Source organism: Acomys minous (genome assembly GCF_964271855.1).
Source record: "Acomys minous genome assembly, chromosome: 15".
In the NCBI taxonomy this organism is placed as follows: Eukaryota; Metazoa; Chordata; class Mammalia; order Rodentia; family Muridae; genus Acomys; species Acomys minous.
The window spans coordinates 7162367-7185043 of NC_140497.1; the positions used below are offsets into that span (position 1 = coordinate 7162367).

A 22677-nucleotide genomic window follows, 5' to 3' on the forward strand; every position below is an offset into this window, starting at 1 on the left:
TGCAGAGGGAGCACAGTCTCCACCTGTGACTGGTGCTGTGACCTTAGCTGGCTCTGCCTTCCAGCATATTTGCCCTTCATTCTAGGTGTCATTGGCAAGGAGGGCCGCCAAGCTGCAAGGAACAGCGACTATGCAATACCCAAGTTTAAGCACTTGAAGAAGATGCTTCTTGTTCACGGGCATTTTTATTATATCAGGATATCTGAGCTTGTGCAATACTTCTTTTATAAGGTAGGAAGTGTCTCTTTTCTCCTCTCACAGTTTTGGTGGCATGAGACCTTCGTTGAGTGACTTAGTGTCCCCAGGGTCATTTATCTATAAAAAGAAGTGACCATCAGGAAGTTGGTTGCTCCTGTATCAGAGGATCCCTGACACTTCTAGAGCCTTCTCAGAATGTAGCACAGAGCCAGCGGAAGAAGTTGTAGGACGTTTGAGGGTGGGTGTCTCCAGTGCTCTCCACGCAGGCGTCTTTCTCGCCACCACCTTTCCTCTTGAGCCACTGTGTCTCTCTTCAGCTGCCTGGGATCTCGAGGACCCCACTGCAGACGTGTATGAAAAGATGCGTTTCCAAAAGCTGCTCGGCTGCTGTGTAGGGCATTGGACCCACGTGGCCCACCCCTCATAGCAACATAATGCGTTGACAGTGGCTGGTGAGCTCTAGGCAAGCCCGTGCACTAATGGCGTGACTTGTTTTTCAGAATGTCTGCTTCATTTTCCCTCAGTTTTTGTACCAGTTCTTCTGCGGATTTTCACAGCAGGTCAGTCTCATGTCTTGTCTTCCTTCCCAGTGGGTGGCCATAGTGAGGGAACAGTCTTCAGGAATGTGCGGACAGACCCCATGGGGTTCTGGCAGGGGCCCCAGGGGCCACCCACCCTGCTGCCCCCAGGTCCTGTCAGTGGACAAAGATGAGGGGCAGACTACAGAGCTGAGGAGTCGCCAGCCCGCAATCTGGGTGTCATGAGGCTGAGTATGTTGTAATGACAGCCGACGGGCCCCTCTGTTGGGGTGTATGATTGCATCGGGAGGGTTACACCCACACCTGAACCTTTGTGGAGATGTGGGTCATCCTTGGAGTCTGAGGCCTTGAACTATGGCAGGATGCAGACACACGTGACCTGGGACAAGGGCTTCTCAGTACTAGCTGCCTGGGCAGACTCTTTTCTGTCCCCATGTACCATGTGTTCTGGTGGACAGTGGCCAATAGCCTGTATCCAGAGCCACCAGGGCCAGGCTAACTGAAGCTAGAAGACGTTAAAGTGAACAGAATTGCGAACTTTGGGGTCCAAACTCTGCCTGGACCTGATGAATTTTAAACCTGATAAATTTACTTCATGAAATTTAAAAATCTGTCCTGGTTGTCTGTCTCTGTAGGCTGGTGACTTTTATACATTTTAGGTGAACTTTCTATATATTTAAGCTTTTTACAAATTAAAAAGTAGCATACTCACGACCTAGGGAAATGACTCAGTTGATAAAGTTCTTGCTGTAAAAACATGAGGACCTGAGTTCAAATCCCCAGCACCCGTGTTAAAAGCTCTGTATGGCAGCATCGCCCTGTACTCCCAGTGGTGAGACAGAGGCAGGAGGACACACGGGCTCATTAGCCAACCACCCTAGCTGAGTCAGTGAGCTCCAAGTCACCTGATGCCGACCTCTGGCTTGCACACATGCATGCACACACACATAGTACTATGCTAAATCATAACATCAGTGCTTAAAGCCGCTTGGAGTACCTCTCAGATCGCTTCTCCTTCTTGCAGACTTTGTACGATACTGCGTATCTGACTCTGTACAACATCAGCTTCACTTCCCTCCCGATTCTCCTGTACAGCCTCATGGAGCAGCACGTGGGCATTGAAGTCCTCAAGAGAGACCCCTCCCTCTACAGGTGTGTGCCTCCGCCTCCGTGCACGTGTGAGCTCCCGCTGCTCTTCTGTGCAGCGCGCAGTTCTCCAGTCAGCTCCTGGTGGTGCAGGTGCCTCCACAGCCGAATGTGTCCCATTAGGCCCGAATGCGCGCGTGTCTCTCCTCTGCACCTCACAGCTTGGTAGCGATGTGAACTCGTTTCTTCTACATCTGTTGCTTAGTAGAGCTGAGAAAGCTAGGAATGGACCCTCATCCGCTCTGCTTAGTATGAAGGCAGCAGCTTCTCTGCTGTTCCAGAAGTGCCCAGGCAGATACAGTGTTTCTTTGTAGTCTTTCTTCATTCCAGGGACATAAGGAGGAGAGGCACGTGCTTTTGTCCTTTTTCTCCCGGTAAGAAGAGCTGGATGCCACAGCATAGCAGCCAGCCAGTAGCCGTATTATAATTCTTCATCTGTTTCCTTCAGTTTGCTCCGGGCCTTTGGTCTTGCTCATGTGTGTACACACCTGTGCACTTAGATCTGTGAGGTCGGGCTGGAGAGATGGCTCAGCCATTAAAAGCACTGACTGTTCTTCCAGAGGTCCTGAGTTCAACTCCCAGCAACCACATGGTGGGTCACAACCATCTATAATATGATCTAATGCACCCTGTATATATAATAACTAAATCTTTTTAAAAAACAAAACAAAACAACAACAACAACAACAAAAAAGATCTGTGAGGTCTTTTCACCTGTGTAGTTTCCCAAAGCCCCATAACACCAGACCTTTCTCTGCCCTGTTCCACTGGATGTGGTCACTGGCTTTGGAGCCTTTATTATAATGTTTTAACCATTTAAGAGACCTTGAAGCTTAAGGAAATAGGTATGTATGTGTGTGTGCGCACGCGTGCGCGCACATATGTGTATGCATGCAGTGTTTCAAACATGACAGAGGGAATGCTACAGTCAAACTCTTAACGTGATGAACAGGCCTAGAAACTTGTGTGGTGGTGGCAACCATGGCTGTGTTCCAGGGAGCGGCGTCTGAGTGCTCTGAGATGGCTCTCCTTGTGGGAAGCACCTGAGGAGAAGCTCCTGTACGCCTGGCAAGGACGGGTGTAACAGAATCTGCAGCCTCGGCTGGTTTTCCAGGCACTGGCCATGGGCGGCTCCCTTTCCTCCTGTGTAGCGCTGCATAGTACATAGGCTCTCAGCGCTTCTCCTTTCCCTGTGTCTGTAGCCATACGGCAGTGGCACAACAGAAACCTCTTAGCAGTCCTAAGGTGATTTGTTAAAAATACATGACGGGATTGAGATGATGATTCCTGAAGCCACTCAAAACCCAGGAAGGTCTTAAGACAGACAAAATGGAGACCATACAGTCTCTTTACGCACATATTCTCAGAAAAGCACAGAACACCCTCTGACTCAAAAACCAGCCCTAGCAAGAATGGATCAGAGAAGTTAATGAGTGCACACGAACACGAGGATGTTAGTTCAGGAGCAAGGAACTCCTCTGTGTAGGTACCAGAACCTCAGGCAGTCAGAAAACAGGAGGGTTGCCAAGAGCCAGCCAGCTCTTGTGCCAGCAGATTGAACTTCCTTATCTTGCCTACGGTTGTGCAGGACAGAAATACAGATACTGTCAGAGTAGATTCAGATGAGAACTTGTAAGATCCATGCCACAGGCAGCCAGCCAGGTGTTTAAGATACAGTGAGCTAGCCACCGTAACCACAGAGATGCGCTGAACTGTGAGGCCACGAGGTTAAACGTTGCCGAAGGAAACTGAGGCGTGGGAGGAGGAAACTTGAGAGAAAAACCTTCAGAGAATCATCATCCAGCTTCTTGGAACTATTTGAGAAGATAAAACTGAAGCTGTACGCTTTGTGGCCTTGAAATGAAACACAGAGAGGCTCGAGCTGTCCGGGCCACCTCCTCAACAACAAGCCGGTGGTCATCTCCTTCAGTACACTGGTGGATGCCACATCTTGTCCCTGGAGCCCTGGAGCCCATGGGAGCTGGACTCTGCCAGTGTGGGTTGGTAGCAAGCCCAAATCCTCAGTGCGGTAATCAGATGTCAAACAGCGTGTGCTGCTGGGTGTTAGTTACATCTAGAAGACAAGAGTGCACCAGATTTCCTTTACCAGCATCACAGCTGAATATGAGAGAGCACCGGTGAAGAGCAGAGTGGTCTGCAGGGGGACTCTGCCATTAGAGGATGCAGACACCATGTCTAGTGGTCACGGTTGGTGCTGTTCAGGAACATGCAGGCATGGTGTGGAGGAGGAGGCTTTCCTCCTTTCCCCAAGCTCCCAGAATAATGGCTCATGAGACTCAAAATAATTTTACAAATACCTGGGCCATATAGCTGGCCTCCTCTCTGACAAGCTCATAACTTAACCCATTATAGGCCGGGCGTGGTGGTGCACACCTTTTATCCCAGCACTTGGGAGGCAGAGGCAGGTAGGTCGCTGTGAGTTCGAGGCCAGCCTGATCTACAAAGCGAGTCCAGGACAGCCAAGGCTACACAGAGAAACCCTGTCTTGGGAAAACCAAAAAACAACCGATTATGCTAATCTACATTCTGCCATGTGCCTGGTTACCTGAGCTCAGGTACCATGCGTCCATCCTTTTAACATCTTGCTGGCTGAATCTCCAGTGCCTGGCTTTCTCCCAGAATCCTCTCTGCCTACTGGATATCCCACCTCCTGTTTCCTGCCTAAGCTGTAGGCCATCAGATTTATTATTGACAGGTCTACATCCATACAATACAAAAGATATTCTTTCTATAAGGGCGGGGCTGGACAGGGTGGACCTTGTGCTGATGTCACAGTTTTCCCATTCTTTTCCTCAAACAGAGACATCGCCAAGAACGCGCTGCTCCGCTGGCGGGTGTTCATTTACTGGACGTTCCTCGGCGTATTTGACGCTTTGGTATTTTTCTTTGGTGCTTATTTCATGTTTGAAAACACAACCGTGACCAGCAACGGACAGGTCAGTACTGAGAGTGACCTTGTGTTTCGCTGCTTAGTGATAAGCCCCACTGTGTGCAGTCACTGTGTAGGGCAGTTGTGTGAGAACAGCTCAGCTCTGCCTGTGGATCTATGAGCAGCTTAGCGGAAGGGGCGTGTCACACTCACCAGCTGTAGGGGAAGGTCTGTCCTGAGCTGCTCCTGACTGATTCATAGTGCGTAGCCCACCGTGAGCTGATCCCGGGGGCTCCGTGGTTTCCTCCAGCCACTGTACTTTTGTAGGGGAGTTAAGTTGTTGAGTGTCGCTCCACAGTGTGGGCATGGCCCTTTACAGTGAGTAGCTCTGTAGTTCTCCAGTGGAGAGCAGCTTGTTGTTTGCATCATTTCTGGGGTTTGTTTTATTCGTATCTTGCTTTTTTCTTCCTGCCACTTGCTTCCCTTCCCACCTCAGATAGCGACCACCAACACAAGCATGGTAAGACACTGTGAGTTTGTCCTCTCTGTGGTTTTGGAGTGCATTACAAATAAAATATTTCTTGAAAATATTTTCAAATGTGACTTCTTCTGTGTGCTTTGTTGGTAGAAAAGCTGTTAGCCATCCCTGCCCTGTGCTGGCATCAGAGCCGCCTGACTCTGGTCTTCCCCCTGGGTCTCTGTCGAGGCTTGAGCAGAACTGACCTCATAGGTCTGCATGTCACTGTAAATTAAGGACAGGAGGCCTGGTGAGAACTGTGGCATACCTGTGCCACCTCAGGAGAAAAAGAGGCATCGCGTAGACCTTGACCTTTTTCACTTAGTGTCACAAGTTCCAAGCTTAGCAGTCAGCCCGGTTACGGTCGCAGGCTCCACGATGCCCGTTCAGATAAACACTGCACCTGACATCAGAGAACACTCCTCCCTAGCCACCCATCCCTTCCGGGAGCTTGAAGACAGAAATGCTTCTCGTTTCTCGGTGAACCAGCTCCCCTCTTCTCCCATGTGTCTTTCACATGCTGATCTCTCAGACCATCAGAGTCTGGCCTGTGTCTTGGCAGTTTGTGTATTTGTGTCTGTGTCCTCATAACTAAAGCCTCTGATCTCTTATATCATAATACAAATCAGTTTTTACTAAATTTGACCCTGAAGATTTGCTAAAAACTCATTTCAGTGTTTTAAAGATTTTAAGCTTTTCTTTGGCTTCCTGTCATCTTTTATTTTCATCAAACAATGCCTACAAGCCACCAGCCCATTACCAGGGTAGCAGAGTCGCCTGACTCTTAGGTGACTCGGACACGATTCCCCATAAGTCAGCCTTTAAGAAGCCATCTCATGTGTCCTAAACTCTGAGGTCTCAGCTTTCTGTTGACTGTCAAGCCACATCTTGGCACTTAAGTACCCTTTATCTGGTGCTGCTGGCACAGGTTGAGGAAGGCACTGTACAAAGCTAGGAAACCAGTGTGAGACATAGCCAGAGCTCAGATCCTGACCCGTGCCAGCACGGTGGTGTCCACCTCAGCCCACGCTGTCTCAGCATTTCAGAGTACAATGTCAGACGTTTCTCAAGGTGCCGTGAGATGGGGTGCTAGGGGAGGACTCGGTGGCAGCGGCAGTGAGCTCACCTCCCAGGCCTTCCCAGAGACTCTCTTCAGTGTCTCTTACCACATGTCAGTCTCCTGCCAGACCCTGCTGGCTGGTGTTTGTGGTGAAAGGTCTGCTGCCCGTTGTAGGAGCTTAGGATCCTGTGGTCCCTTCCCTACACTCCTTGTCTTCCACTACTCAGACAGTTCTTTCGGTCCCTGAGGCCTTGCATGGGCTACGAGGAAGATGCTTCTTGGTGGCTCTGCAATGTCCCTACCTGTCACCCACACTTCTACATCAGACATTGTTAAAGTGTTCATTAGAACTAAAAATGCCCCAGGCGGACACGGACTCACCTGAGCCCACTGTACACACAGCTTCTCAGTAGAGGCTCTGCATGTATGATTCACGTCTTAACACAAAAGAGCTCCAAAAGGAGGCTGGCAGGGCCGACTCATGCCAGTGCTCATCAGGACAGACAGTATGAGTCCACAGGATGCATATTCAGAGCCAGGCGTGATGGGGGAGTGTGCGCTGGTCAGGCTCTGGAGTGTGGAGCTGAGAGACCAGAGTCACCTTGACATTCCTGACGTGTTTCAGGGCAGACATTGACACCTATCTGTGAGGTAGCAATGGAGGAATTGGGGTGACCAAGGCTGCTCTCCAGTCACGCACACCACCCTCACCCTCCACCAGGCCTCTAGGGAGCCCTGCTCAGCCTGAGTTAGGCTGCGTTTTGGGGTGTGAGGTGTGAGTATTAGCAGGACTCAAGCACAGGAGTGACTTGACAGTGACCCTTTCAGATCAGGGGTCATAGTGCTTGACGCTCCCCATGGATCCAGGACGCGTCTTCTAGACCCTTCTGCTAAGAAGCGCACTCTGTTGACTGCTTTTAGAGATTCTTCTAAAGAGGTCTGCAATGTCCTGGGAACATTTATAGGCCTCGTGTAGTATGAGGACAATGCAGTTGTGAATAATTTCTTAAAATTTGTTTATGGATTATTTTTGCACTGACATCAAAAGCCATTAATTTTTTTCATTAATTTTTTAAAAATGCTACCGAGGCATGAATCACCATGCTCTTGCTGACCCCTGGGCTGTTGCTAGCCTGGTATTTGGTTTGGAATGTTATAATAGTCAGGAAGGCCCTAGAGGATGCTGAGATAGCTGTCCATGGTGTGTGATCACGGCACACACAGATGACAGGCAGTGTGTGGAGTTGGCCCAGAGGGGTGCAAAGGTATCGTGAAGCCAAAACCATGTCTGTTATGGAATATTACTGCATGTAAAGATTAAGTTGGCTTGGATTTAAGGGCTTTGGTGAGCAGAATATACCTTACAAGGATGCCTAGGCTCGGGGAAGAGGAAAACTCAAGGAGACAGGACTGAACTGATTGACACCAGGGACTACTGACATGTGGGACTGTCCCGAGGACATTCCTACAGGCCTGAGGCTGTCTGAAGTCAATCAGACCACGGATGGAAGTATGTTGTTGAGTTGTGTGTCAGTCAGCCAGACAGAGAAGGTATATCGCGAAGGCATTAGTTACTCAGAGCATTCATTTAGGGCTCTTGTTGGAAGAGGAGCTACCAGCAGAGGTGCGCTGTTATGGTGCGAGCCAGCGAAAGCCTCAGTGTTGGTCTGTTACGGAGATGTAAGTCAGGTAGACACCAGTGGAGGTATGCTTGCGGGAGCACCGCTGGGGCGTGTGTAAAGGTGACTCTCTGCCCAAGGGGCTGGTGTCCTAGACTTGGATCCCCTGTCCCTACCCAGAAGGTGTTTAGGGAGTCTAGAAGATTCTAAGTGATTCTTGGTTGACGGCCAGAAGGCTCCCATTGGGAACAAATGAGGAAATGAAGACTACACAGAAATGGCTCTATGGCCATCTGTCTTTCCCAACCCAGAGCCAAGGGCACAGGGAGGCTGAGGCTCCTACCAGCTTCCAGTGATGGTGGTGATTGTGTGTCCTATAGGGACTCAGGGCCTGGTGTCCCGCCGTGGCACTGTAGGTCTGCCATAACCACCGAACCCAGGGAAACCTGGCAGTGGTAGAGGGATCAGGCATGGGAGGAGCAAGTTGCTGAGTTTACTTTGGCCTGGCGTGTGGTACTCCTGGGATCCGCTTACACCCATACCCACGTCACACTGTCACCCATGTTTCTTAAAGAATTCACGTATTCTGTGATAACTGATGGCACAGAAGAGCTGGGTGGAGGCAGTATGGCTCCTTTCCATCAAACACAGCCTCCCCTCCCTTCCCCTCCTCTCCCCTCCCCTCCCCTTTCCTCCCCTCCCTGCAGGTCACTGGTTGCCTGACACCTATAGCTTTTGGTTAAACAGCTGCTTGCTCTCTAACACCCCAGTTAGGTAAATACCTTCATTGCTGCTGCTAGCCTGCTGCCCCTGGGTTGTGAAAATACCCCTGCCCTAGGGGTAAAGCAGTGGGAGAGTGCTTGTGACCGCCCCCCCTTCCATCAGTCACGTACTCTGACATTGGTATTGGCTTTCTTCCGGAGGGGACAAGTCCCACACACCTTGCAGCATCTGTTTTCTCCCTGCTAGTTGCAGCAGTAGCCACTCTGGAGTGACCAAGTGGACCCTGGCTAGAAGCTCCTCACGTTCAGGTCTGAGGGCTCCTATTGGTGCTGTTTCTAAGCCCAAGAAGGAAGGTGTTTCTCTAGTAGGATGGAGAGTGGGACTGCCATCCCTCGCAGTCAGTGTCTCCACTGACACCCAGGGCTCGCACGGCCACAGATTCACAGAAACCTGCTTTCTGTATGGTTATAGACACATGTCTTTGACTAACACCATAGGCAAAAGCGCTGGCATCCTTCCTTATGATTCGTTGCAAACTGAAACTTTAAGAAAGTTCTGGGAGCATTCTCTGAGAGGCATAGTTTACAGTGTCCACCTCATGTGGTATGAAGGGAGCCATTCTTTCAGAAGGCTTGTGTGGGCTGGCAGCCACTGACCTCACGTGTCCGTGTGTACTTGAGAACTGTGTTAGCTCTTAGAGTGTCACCCGTGTCTGTGCTCCCACCGCCGTGCCTGCTCCCACTAGAAGGAGGGCAGCCCATGTCTCCCTACTTGGTCTTCCTTCTGTGTTGGGTAGTTGTAGGCAGCCGTGGCCGTGGCCAGGGGCCTGGATGTTGGAGGAGTAGTCTTTGTCTAGTTTGTGCCGCCTGCCCACTTCCTCCCTGTTCTGAGGTCTTCACAGAGAAGCCCTCCCTGATGCTGTCACCTCTGTGTTCTGGTGTCTCCTCTGGCTGTCTCCTGCAGTGTTTTAGCAGCTGTGCCCCTCAGCTGTGGGCATCTCTGTCACCAGATGCAGGTTCCCTGGGTGTGTTCTTGAGTCGGGCAGAGCAGACCTTGGGAATACGGTGGGCAGCCCTTCTAGGGAAAGCAGCCTGGCCAGGGTCCAGTTCTGCACCATGCGTATCGGCTCCAGCCATGCGTTCTCTCCCTGCTGACCCTGAAGCCTTAGGACACTTGACAGTCGTGTGCTAGTGCCCACAAGGGCCAGTATCAGGGGCCAGCAGGACACTAATGTGAGTCACCTCTGAGCCAGGCTTGGCCGTTGTGCCATCTGAGCTCTTGCCTTCTCTAGCTCAGGAAACTGTAGTCTCCATGTCCTTGGGCTGAGGTGCGGAGGCCACGGGTTCTGCTCTCTAGCATCCGTGTCCGGGGTGAGGGAGGAGGGGTGAACGGCAGCAGGCACTCACTTAGGTGCTTGTCTTCACAGATGTTCGGGAACTGGACCTTCGGGACGCTGGTGTTCACTGTGATGGTGTTCACCGTCACGCTGAAGGTGAGTTACCCGGTGGGCACACGCCGGCCATGGCTAGGCTGCCTGCAGCTCTCCCTGAGCTCTTACAATCCTAGACCCATGCTGATACTGGGACCCCCATGGTAGGTGCCCTGAGCCCTCTGCTTCAGCTCACACCCAGGTCCCAGCAAATGTGCACTGCCTGGTACATGAGCTCCCAGAATTCCTCAAAAGAGAATGAAAGCTGAGCGTTTGCAAAATAGTGGACATTGAAATTCTCAGCCCCAATATAATGAAAACATCTCTGTTTAAATAAATTAATGTATTTCAGACATTTTTTTAAAGATTTATTTTTATTTATTTTATGTGTATGGATGTTTGGTCTGCATGTGTGTGTGTATACCACATGGGTGCCTAGTGCCCTTGGATCACTGGGACTGAAGTTATAGGTGGCTATGAACTGACACACGGATGCTTGTAACTGAACTCAGGTCCTCTGGAAGAGCAGCCAGTGCTCTTAACCACTGAGCCATCTCTCCTGCCCCCAAAATTCAGCTTTTTAAAGTCAAGTCAGACTCTGTGAAGAACTTCATTATGAAAGTCCCCCAACTCCATCACATTGGGTCTTTAAAAGTATGTAGACAGACTCCTCAAACTGTGGATGCACGTGCACGCACAGGCGCGTGCACACAGGTCCCAGGTGAGTCAGGAAAACGTGGCCATCCTAGCTGCCTCCTCCTGAGGAAACGCGGCTTGGCTTGGTGCGGCTCTCTTGTACACGTCTGCAGGCGCTGTGCCCTCGTGTTCCAGTTGTCCCTCGTCTTTCATGATTTTCTGACCCTCCTTTCTGCACGCCTGGACCATGTCACTGTTGACACCTCTTCCCTTGTAGCTCGCACTGGACACGCATTACTGGACCTGGATAAACCACTTTGTCATCTGGGGCTCGCTGCTCTTCTACATCGTCTTCTCCCTGCTTTGGGGAGGGATCATCTGGTAAGAATCCTTAAGCCCTGTGTGCCCCTAACTGTGCCCTGGCCCGCAGCCTGTCATGGAGGACCCAAGACCTGTGCTCTGCACAGCCTGCAGCCTCCTGCAGTGGTGTGCAGACTGCTGATGGAACCTGTGTCCCTGGTGTCATGGTGCAGTTTTGGAGCTCTAGCACACAAGTGGTTCATAGTGACCTGAGTGAACAGTTGACATGGTTCCGGGGGCCAGAAATCACAGAACATGGGAACAGCACAGTGTGCTCAGCACCCAGTGAGTGCCACACGCTGTCCTGACTTGGGCGTGGGAGTTGGCTCCACTCAGTCTCATCTCCTTCTCTAGTGCCTCCACATGGACCCGAACTCGGGGCCTCTGTCCTTCCTCATCACTTCGAAATGCCGTTCATAGGGACTTGAGGTCTACTTTGGGAACATTTCAACCCTCAGCCCTCAGATACACTGTGAGGCAGGAGCCTATGGCCCCTTGTGCTCTGACGTTCCCAGAAACCCCAGCTCCTGAAGGATGTACTTGCCCTCAGTTGGCCAAAGGCCCTGTGACCTGAGACCCCGGGCCAGAGAGTAATGTGAGGGGCAGCCACACAGAAGTATGGCCTGTCTACACCACTCTTCCCTTGGGTAGGCTGATCTGCGCTAGTCCTGGCCAGCCTACAAGCCCAAAGCAAAGCTCTCCTCACTCGGTATCACAGCCCCTGCGGAGGAGTGACCTTGGCTCCCTAGCTGGAGCATCCTAGCCTCCTCTCTCCCTCTCTGGCACTCAACCAGGCCTTTGTGAGGGATCCTGGAGTCCTGCACAGGCAGCAACCAGCCACAACCCCCCCAACCAGAAAGCCAGAACTGAGGTCCTGGCAGGCCCTGAGACTGCCAGGAGGGGAGGCCTGTGGAGGAGGTGGACTGGGACCTTGGGCCTGGGAGTCCAGTGACCTCTGTGTTGTATGTGTAAGCACGTAAGCAGCAGGTGCCTTCCCAGCAGCTCCCGGTGCCCTGTCTCTGAGCGGCAGCCTTCCCCACACTTGATTCTGATTGGCATTTGTGTCACCCTTGGAGGTGGGGCTTTGCTCTGTCCCTGGGCTGTCATGGTGCAGGACATGGAAGGTAGTCCCCAGGTCTTGGGTGGAGACACAGCCTGGAGCCAAGGAAGCCACCGTCAGCACACTTCCTCGGCCTCCTGGCATGCGTTCTGAGCATTGGTGGCTTGTGGTCCTGCTGGTCAGCACTCCACCTACACCCCATGTGAATACTGCGTGAATATGTGTGAAGATCACCCAGATACTGGGCCTCCCTTTGGGACACAGTCTAAAGTTCCTTCCTCCCTTTCTCGCTCATAAGACTCCAGGAGACAGATTGAAAGCGCATAGGGCAGTGGGGGGGGGGGGGGGGCGGAGCACTGACAGTACAGAGAGTGGCGCCTTTGGGGAGGGCTTAGGAAGCATCCTCCTGGTCTGCAGTGTCTCACCAGTGTCCTGTCTCCACCCAGGCCGTTCCTCAGTTATCAGCGGATGTACTACGTGTTCATACACATGCTGTCCAGTGGGCCTGCCTGGCTGGGTATCACACTGCTGGTCATTGTCAGCCTCCTCCCTGATGTCCTCAAGAAGGTCTTGTGCAGGCAGCTGTGGCCCACGGCGACGGAGAAGACTCAGGTATGGAGGCTGCCTAGCCGGGCCAGCCACTTTCCTCTGCCTGTCTTGTGATAGGGAAGTTACTGAGAGATCTCAGAAGGTCTGGGTATCATAAAACTGACCAGCCCACACCTTACTCATTAATTCTTCAATGACAGGTGTCAAGTGTTTTGTTTGGTAAAATTCAAGATGAGCAGTGTTTTACTTGCTCTTTAGACCTGAGCAATCATCTGAAATAAGAAAAATAAGAGAACAAAGATTAACAGAAAAAAAATAAGTTATTTTCTGTAAATCCACAAAAAAAAAAAAAAAAAAAAAACTATTACTTTGATCTGGGCTGGTGCCCAGTGGTCTAGCACACACTTAGCAGGTACAAGACCCTGGGTCCATTCCCTAACTCTGGAAGGGGTCGGGGGAGAGATTAAGTGATGCCACTTTTAAGGGTGTTGAAGTTGAATTGGCTCAAATTTACCTTTACAAGAAGAGATGGGGGAGGGGCCCTGTGCACAGAGAAGGACAGAGCTACACGGCTCCTGCAAAGGGAGACCGCCAGTAAGGAGCCAAGGTGGCGGTGTAGGTGCCTCAGTACTTGGCTGTCTAGAGTGGAGCCAGCTGGCCGTGTTGGGGCTGGGATGGGGTGTGGCTCCACCCCAGCATTCCCACCTTCAGGTGGTGCCACCAGGTCTTCCCTGCTTCATGCCTCTCCCACAGTTGATAAGCTCCATGTTAGAACTCCTACCCCGCCTCTGTTCACTGAGGGTTGCCATGAAGGGTCCCAGGTTCGTGCCTTGCAACAAAATGATACCAAGCAGAGCTAGCTGTAGAACTTGGGGACCCCCCTCAACCCACAACATGAAAGGAAGTCCACCTGCCATTGATGCCCCCAACCCAGTCTCAGTCCCCCCCCCCTTCACACACACGCGCGCGCGCACACACGCACGCACGCACGCACGCACGCAGCAATTGGCCCTGAGGCTGTCAGTGTCAGCTGTGCTGGTTTCCTTGGGAATGACATTCATTGTCTACCTGGGGGTGGGGGGGGGGACTGGAAAGCTGTCCAGCAGCTCTCTTCCACACAAGCCTAAAGCCTCTACTCTTCAGCAGTACAGTTCCAAGGCTGACAGTAGAGACCCAGCTTCCTGACAGAGACACAGTGGACACACACAATTGTACACACAAGATTCCTTTACCCGGGGATACAGTGAACATGGTATTCTCAACACCAGAGGTGCTGGATGTAGTGTTCTTTAGACGCCTTATGTAGAGATGCTGTGTTCATGACAACAGCCTGTGTATAAGACAGATTGAACACTCGTGCTCTGTGTGGCACTGTTCACACCCACTCCCTGTATATGAGGGTGTGTGGAAACACACATTCAAGGCAATATCTTGACACTTGGGACATGGGGACACATGCTCCTGACAGCGCTGTGCATAGAGTGAGAGAGAGAGAAGCGCAGCTCATGGTGGCTTCCTGGCTATAGCGTAGCTGCCGTCACGAACGCACAGTGTACCCAATGCCCAGATGCTGATGGGCTGTTCAGGTGTTTGACTGGACACATTTGAGCAAAATTTGGGCTCTGCAACTAGCAAGGGCACCTGCCTGCAGGACCCCTGAGATTTTCTGTGGTGGGGGTGTGGCTTCCATTGTGGGGCTCTGCAAGAATCTTCTGGAATGGCCTGGGAAGGTAAGTGGGGAAAGGCTGACAGGAGCTTTCCCACCCCCACTACTATGGTGCAATCTGGAGCCTGTAAGACACATCTTTACCACAGACTATCCCCAGGTGCAGCACAGGAGGCATAGAGCGAGGAGGAGCCAGGTGTGGGTGGGGTAGGGAGGAGTGGGGCAGTGGGTCCTGGCCTGGCAGTGCCCAGCAGCTAGAGCAGTGGTGTTACTATGTGCCAGGATGTTTGCCTATAACCAACTTACCTCTTGTCTCTCTCTCCTGCCTCCCTTACCTCCACTGCTTTGCCTAAATAACCACTACTTGTTCAAACACTCCGCGTGCCTGGGCTCCGGACTGCGGCTGCAGGCCAGGAACAAGTGCCTTTCTGTTGAGCAGCCCACCGTCTTTATGCTTTCCCAGACCACCAGTGGTCTGAGTTTCTGACCAACAGGTGACCATCTCTGCCTTCTTGCATGTTGGGGTGATGGCCACAGGACCAGGTGGGAAGAAGTTAGTGTTGAGGCCACCCACTACACTCTCTGGTATTGCCGTTCATCCCAATCACCTCAGCAGGTAACACAGTGATGGTACACCACCTGTGAGGAGAGCGCTAATGATAGGCTTTGTCTTCCTCCAACAGAGGCTCTCTGCAGCTCTCCGTCTCTACCATGGGGTCCAGAGCTTTCACCATTGCTTGACACAGGTGGCGCAGCCCCTAAGCACCTGACAGGCAGGTCACACACAGTCAACCCAGCTTGAGCAAGGCAACCTCAGCATGGCCCTGTTCTCCACAGCCATGGTGGTAGAGACTGAGACGTCTTCCCACATACTTACCTCTGGGGTCCCACTCTAGTGTGGGAACTGAGGAAGGCCAGGAAAGAGAGTTCTGCGCAAGACCCCCGAGAACTTTGTGAGGTGGGGTCAGCTAGCGCTGGCCTCTGCCTGTCAGATCCCTGTTCTGCTTTTCAAAATAAAGACCTGTTTTTAGAAAACCCTGTGATGTGCTGCTTTTAATGGCCACTGTGGCAGCACGGAGCTCCACCCCGTCCCTCGATGGCTGCTGTGGCCAGTACCTGCTCCTCAGCCAAGAAGTCAGGAAACAGCAGCAGCACAGTGTTGTGGTACTGTGGCTGAATTCCCTGAACCCATATACAACACCCACATGTGCTCCATCAGTTAGCTGCATGGGCTCCTGCCTCCCCAGGCTTATGCCTAGGACACACCGAAAGCACAGCAAAGCAGTTACCTCCTAAGTATCTTAAACACCATAGTCAGCGAGATGGTACGCTTTGAAATAACGGCAACCAAAGTGTTTCTAACTTAGTGTCACGAGAATAAATGACGACATTCCAGCTGCTGTTTACACTCCTCAAAACATTGTGGAGGGGATTTTTAGGAAGACTAAAATGTCACAAGGACTTTGTCAAACACTACATACGCTAACTCAGGATGCAAACACTGTTCCCTGTTGATGAAGCTTCCAAAGAGTTGAGTTTCCTGAACCTGTGTAGAAGCAGACTCCAGCCACTGGAGAGGTGGCCCCCAGGCATCACAGCAGACCACACATACACACAAGCACAGCAGACAGACACACTGCTGCCGCAAAGCAGCGTGAGTCTACGAAGCTTTGGAGGAATAAATGTTTCACAGGCCTCAGTGGGGCGGATTTGACTTCAGACACCTGGGCTCGCTTTCAACCTGTTCCTAATACAAAGCAAGCGTGACGGACACTGGGCATGTTATATATATATACACCAAGCTTGTATATATAACAGTGTACATGTCTTTGCACCAGTCTGTGCATCCACACACTTGCGGCAGCCTGCCTGCCCACCCCTGCACCCGTGTGGGAAACAGCGCCATCCTCTGGCTACTTCTCACTGGACCCTTGCCAGCTCCACCCGCTCTTCTGCCATCCAGCCTTGTTTGTACTCCTTCAACTCTGAAAGCTCCCTCAGTCCTCGGCGCTGAGGAACTGGTGAATGAGGACTGGAAAGTGCTTAAAACCTGCGCCACGCCAGGCCAGGAGCCAGCAGCCTTGAGGACATGGCCTATGAATGCCCTGTGTGTGCCAGGCAGGTTGTGCAGAGATCACTGCTCACAGGCCAGTGGAGCTGCACAGGAAGCAACACACAGGTGCCCTGTGGCAGGATGCTGGAGCAGGAACTTGTTAGGACTTCCAGCTGGTGGCCTCCCCTGTGGTGCTGCAGCACCCGCTTTGACCTTGCCGCTGCTTCTCTGGGTACAGACTTCTTCAAATGAAGCTGTTCAGGGCTGTCTGGTCCCCTAGAGAGGCCTTTGTGGACAGGCAGCCCCTGGAGCCAGCGCTGGCTGTCTTGACGGCATTCTGACTGATGTGCAGACCCTGCAAGCAGAGCGCATGGCGTGCCGTGGCTGGGAGTGTGGGGATGCCATAGGTCACTGCAGTTGCCAGGGCACAGGGACTGGCCTCCTCCGCCGGCCTCCATGCAGGCAGCAGCTCAGTGTCTTTCCTCGCCCTTGCAGCAGAGTACGCGACTCAAAGCATTGGCCGACGCCACTTCGAAGAGCGACAGGCCCCTGCTGAAGGACTTCTTACCGCAGCCAAGACATGTCTAGCCCAACGCTAGGTAACGGTATGGCTGCCTGCTGGGCGCTAGGCCGGTGTGCTGTGACTCTCGGACTGTGTGTTCTTCCTCCAAAGTTTTGCTGTGTTGTTGTTTTTTTTTTTTTTAAATGAGTGATTTGTTCTGAAAACAAACTATACCGTTTTTACACATACACAGTCACACACACACACACACACACACACACACACACAGGTAAGTAGCACAACTGAGAGTGAGCCAAGCACATAGGGGAAATGTTATAATACGTGTGTATACATACAAATGACATGTGATCAATGTGCAGTGCCCAGTGTTGCCTGACAGGCTGGCCCCTGTCCCCGTGATAGACACAGCTCCACTTTGAAGCTTCTCGAGATAATCCTGTCTTGAAGTAAAGTCTCATGAGCCCAGTTGGTGTCTAGCTGAAACCATTAGCTGAGCACACGACTGTGCCTGGACAGCCTTGGGGGCTCTGAGACCCCACAGTATCTGATCCAGCCTCACGGGGGTAGGGAGTGGGAGATGGAGGGACACGGTCTCTCAAGAGAACAGGTCTACACCGTGCAGCCTCCCACCCGTCCCTCCTGGCCGCCAGCTGCTGTTTGTGCACATTGTACTCTTTGATAAAAGGCAGCACGAGCCTCTTCTGCCCGATAACTGTAGCCTGAGGGCATGATAGCCTGGTGTGGTCAGCATGACACTGACCCCAGTCCCTGTCGGGCTAGGACACACTAACCTGCACAGGTGAGCCCTGCCTTCTTCCCGGGGTAGTAGTTAGCACCCTCGTTGGAGGATGTGTGGGACCTATGAGCAATCAAAGTACATGCCAATGGTGACAGAAAAGAAGCTCAGTGTGTTCAACACTCCTCCCCCCTCCCATGTTGTCACCTTTGTGGGAGGGCCCCTCTGTTGGCACTAAACCAGGGGGTGTCCATTCCCAGACCCATAGATGCATTGCCTCTGGGCTCAGTTCCCGTGGGGTGGGCCCACTTACCTGTCCCCTGGGGTGATGCAGTGGGTGAGGTAGGCTGGCCAAGCTACAGGTACACTGGGGGGCTCGGGGTCCCTCAGAGAGGCTCTGTGACTGATGATGGCCTTCTGTTCTTTTGGCAGAGCATACAACTCCGGGACAGCGTTTCAGAATTCACCCCCCTGGCCTCTTTGCAGAGCTGGGGTGCTCAGGGCACCAGACCCTTGGCTGCCCAGTGCAGCTCCCACTCTGGGAGAGTATTGTGCTCAAGGTGGGAGAGCTAAGAGCACACTGTGCTCCCTCCCCACCCCGGCCTTTCCCACAACACAAGGTATGGGTGCGGTAGGCCCAGCCTGGAAACACCCACTTGATGGACAGACAGCCCCTCTGCCCCAGCCTCTGAGAGCTGTGTTCTTGGGTGCTGTGTGTGCCTGCGCCTGTCCCACTCTCCATCCTCGAGGAGGTGAGGGTGGGATCCCAGGTCGCCCGCTCAGGCACAGCGCACTGCAGTCTGGACCGTGCATGACAGGCATAGTTGTCCTAGGCCTGGTGACCACACATCCAGTTGGGCTACAGAAAAGGACATTATGCTTGGCCTCATCTTAAGCATTGCAGCTACGAAGCTGGCCTCGCCAGGCCTGAGTATCTACCCTTCTGCTGTTGTCACCCCCTGCTGTCACTTGAGGAGAAGATCCTGCTCCTTTGTCTACAGCCTTCTGCATAGCACGTAGGCTCGGCTCATGTTGTATCCTGATGTCCCTGACCATGTGTTTTCTGTGTAAACCATCCACATTTCCTGCTAGGGAAGTGGCCATATCAGACACTAGATGGTGTGTGTGTCCTGGACCTGTGGCCTTGCTGTCCTCAGTGTTCACTGTCTCCTCGCAAAGCCCTTGCCCTAGATCATGTATGAGTCTGTTTGTTGAGATGTTGAACCTGCCCATCGGAGCTTTTGAAGGTGTCAGTGTCCCCTTCCTGTCACCGGCTGCCTGTGGAAGATGACATATATGTATGTGAGTAAGTCACACTGTTAGCTAAGTCTCTCAGGAATGTAGTGATGGCCACCACATCCCAGGATGATGTCAGGTTACCTTATTAGAAAGCATTTGTTCCAGAAGTGGTGGGAAAGGTGGAGGTTTGGGGCACCCAGGCAGGTATCTATCTCACCCAGAGGTGAGTCCTACAGCCTAAGCTCTCTGGGACTGATGTGGACTCACCCGTTCTGGACTGCTGCTCAGCCTGCCTCCCGTTGGTGCCACACAGATTCCATCCAGGGCTTTACTTGGAGTGGACAGGCCGGCAGAAGCAGAAGGCCACTGTACTGTGACTCCCTGATGCTTCCCACAGTGGCTTTTCTGCTCCCAGCAGAGCATTCGACAGAGCTGTCACAGGCCTAACTTAGAGAAGGTGTGCCAGTGAGGTGCAGCCTTTCAGAAAGTGCCAGCCAGCACCTGGGAGAAAGCCATCTTGGTCCCTGTGGAGTCACATGGTGGGCCTGGAGCCATGCGGTTGAGAGCCTATATATCCTGGGAAGCACAAGTGTGTAACATGATTACACAGGGTTTCCCTATAAACAGTGCACTTGAACTGGGGGACCAGTCAACAGTGGGAGCAGTTACTGGGCCTGGCAGTTGGGGGAGGTTGGGTGAACACAAACACCACACCAAAGATAGGGGGGCTGCTGCCAGAGCACCCGCAGCTCTGCTGAGCGCTGCCCGTGCCTCCACACACCCTCATGCCCGCTCACCCACCTGCGTCGCCATGTGTCAGCCCAAGATCGGAGCCCCATCCACAGTAGCCCTTAAATAGTGGTGTGTGCATTTTTACAGCCCTTTTTAAGAACCCAATATGGGTACAAATACAATACCTATGGGGAGGGGCAGATTCTCTGTTTAGTTAACAAATTATTTGTAATGTATTTTTTTAGGGATCTTAAAATTGCCTTGACACTGAAGTATTTTCATAGCTGTTTCTATATCTCTTACTCATTTGTTGATGTACCTTCTGGCTTTTAAGTATGTTTTTAGAGCTTTCACTTTTTAAGTTTGAGAATTTTGGCCTCTTTAAATGCTGGTGAGCATTTCAGCCGAAATGTGTCAGTATCTGTCAGCGAGCGCTGATTCTCCCTTGTGCCTCTTTGTTTCTTGGTGTTTCCGGAGACTGACCAGCTGAAGGGCGTGCTGAAGACAAAATCATGTTCTCTGCTTGTTTTGTGGCAGTCCTTTGTACTTTCATGGTTTCTATTTTGTTTTTGTTTTTTATTTCCATCCTTCAGCCTTAAACACAGAATATTCTTCCTGCAGGCTGTGCGTTCTGCAACCCTTTCTGGGTGTGGAGACATTCTTTTGCACACGCCCTCCCCCCCCCCCCCCCCCCCCCGTGAAGTTTACATAGGAATGCCCCAGGCTTTATGCACACTCCAGTGTCTTCAAAAATTATGCTTAAGGAAATTAGCAAATGACGTTGCTTAAGAATTTGAAATAGACAAGGGCACAAGTGAAATGCAGAGACAGAGACAAGATGGGAGTGCAAATCTTCCACCTCACCTCACAGCAGCTGCTGTCTCCTTTCCTTAAAGCAGGTAGCTTCAACTCTAATGAGTTTCTTCTTAATTGCATTGCACATGTGAACATCTGTGACTTACTACATTGGCCAGAAGTCATGGCTGTCCCCTGCAAGCACTCCACCTCACGTATGTCCTAGGAGACCTGGCTGCACACCTGTTCTTTTGCTTTCTCCTCCACACACACTCATGGCCATGTACAAGCATGTAGAAATGTGTACACAGATGTGCACACACAAACATACATGTGCATTCTCCTTCCAGCCCATGTACCAGACTCCTTTCTGACGGTCCTGTGCAGAGATGTTGCCCTCTGGGATGTCAGGCTCCATACACACACACACACACACACACACACACACACACACACACACACACTGGGATGTCAGGCTCCTTACATACACACACACACACACACACACACACACACACACACACACACACATACACACACACACACACCCTAGAAAGGGTGCTTGGGCTTACATCTGGTCTGCTTGGGTGACATTGCAGTGCTGGACTGAGCTCTCCGCTCCTGACGAAGTGTGCCTCCCGGTCAGGCCCTCCCCCTGCTCCCTCAGTCTAGCAAGCAGGATTAAGGCTAGCCAAAGCTGCATGCCATCCTGAGTGCAGGTGCCGGCCCGCTGCCACATACTAGCTAGGAAAACATTGTTCCCAAATGCCAGTGATCCATTCCTGAGTACATGCAGACCAAAGGCCCCACCCAGGGAGTTCCTGGATGGGAGGAGGCTCTGAAGGCTGAGGTAGCAAGTTGGGGGAAAGCTCAGCCCAGGCTGGAATAGGGTGCTGAGCACATTTCCCAGGATCGGCTGCCGTGTCTTGAGTATGCCATCATGGTCACCCTAGTCACTGAGCATCACCCAGGTGTCCAGTGGCCCAGAGGAAGCCCCAGTGGGGCCACTGAACCCCCACGTTCAAGGCGTATCTGCACTGACTGGTACTGGACTCACCCATCCACGTTTATTTCATCCTAATGTACTTTATCAGCAATGCCATTGGACAGCAAGCCCTTGTGTTCCACATCTCTTCTGGAAGTTGCCCATTTATAGCTGTAAAAACAGGAAAACGTCACTTGGCGAATGCAATCCTTTAAAAGCCAGAAGGCAGGTGACTGAGAGATGGTTCTGATGCTGTGTCTAAACAAAGCTTTAATGAAGATGTGTGTGTGTTGGAAGTATTAAGAGAGTGTGATTCTAATTTTGCAGGAAAATGTCTATTGATTTATATAGCTTTATTTTTACCTTATCAAGAGATACAGAATTTTAATATGCATATATTGTCTGACTTAAAATCGTGTGTCTGCATTGCCACTTAAAATGTCCACTACTATGTAATGTGTGAGTAAGAGAGAATCAACGATGCGCTTCCCGTGAATGATGATCTGTAGCTGTCACCATCCTCAGTACTGGGATTTATTTAAAGTATCCAATATAGTAAGTACATTAAACATGTCATTCTCCAACACTAATGTTTAACTGAGAGCCCAGTAACTTGCTTTGAAAAATTAAATTGTGAATTAAACCGGATCAAGCATCTCAGGCTTATTTTGCGTGCTTCCGGCTTTGCCTCCGACTTCTGTAGGCAATCCTCATACACTGGGCTTTTGGATAGGAGACTTCTGCTCACACCCAACAACCGAAAAGGTGCACCTCTGTCTCCTCACAAACATGTGACATTACATAAGTTGCACATGCACTTTCTGCATACGTGGTTAAAACTCTAGGCACACGCATGTGTCGGACTCAAATTGTGTGGATGCTGAGGGAACCAGAATCTCTTAGCTGCAGTGCAGGAGGCAGGGTTGTGCTGTGGTAGGTACCACACCTCAGATCCTTGAGCATCTGGGGGGGGGGTCCTCTGAAGCCTAAATGTAAAGCCACTGAGACAGCCCTGATTCAAGGCCTGACAGTCCTGTCCACCCAGAACAAGAGCCTTAGCATGAGTCCCCAGCAGCATAGAGCTTCCTCACACAGGACTCTAATCTGTGCCTCATCTCTGGGACACCTCCCCTCTCCTTTATCTTCTGCCGAACTTGGGGCTCAGCAGCCCCAACGTCACTATCCACTATTGGCAGACTCAGTCGTGGCAGAGTCTGGCTGC

General features: G+C 51.7%; 1 protein-coding gene across 5 annotated transcripts in view; it reads left to right on the plus strand.

The window, feature by feature from the left end:
* Positions 1–22103, plus strand: part of ATP11A (ATPase phospholipid transporting 11A) — a 110543-nt gene extending 88440 nt beyond the window's left edge. The window contains exons 22-30 of one of the 5 annotated variants that reach the window (XM_084759501.1): positions 86–231; positions 699–758; positions 1762–1889; positions 4705–4840; positions 10119–10184; positions 11035–11138; positions 12624–12789; positions 16941–17044; positions 18137–18275. In XM_084759501.1, the coding sequence (XP_084615627.1) occupies positions 86–231; positions 699–758; positions 1762–1889; positions 4705–4840; positions 10119–10184; positions 11035–11138; positions 12624–12789; positions 16941–17033 (899 nt within the window). In that variant the 3' untranslated portion in view covers positions 17034–17044; positions 18137–18275. Of the gene's footprint in view, positions 1–85; positions 232–698; positions 759–1761; positions 1890–4704; positions 4841–10118; positions 10185–11034; positions 11139–12623; positions 12790–14801; positions 14887–15075; positions 15429–16940; positions 17051–18136 lie in introns of those variants that run through there. The other 4 variants (XM_084759504.1, XM_084759502.1, XM_084759500.1 and 1 more) reach the window with 4 other exon arrangements.
* Positions 22104–22677: the final 574 nt, after the last annotated feature.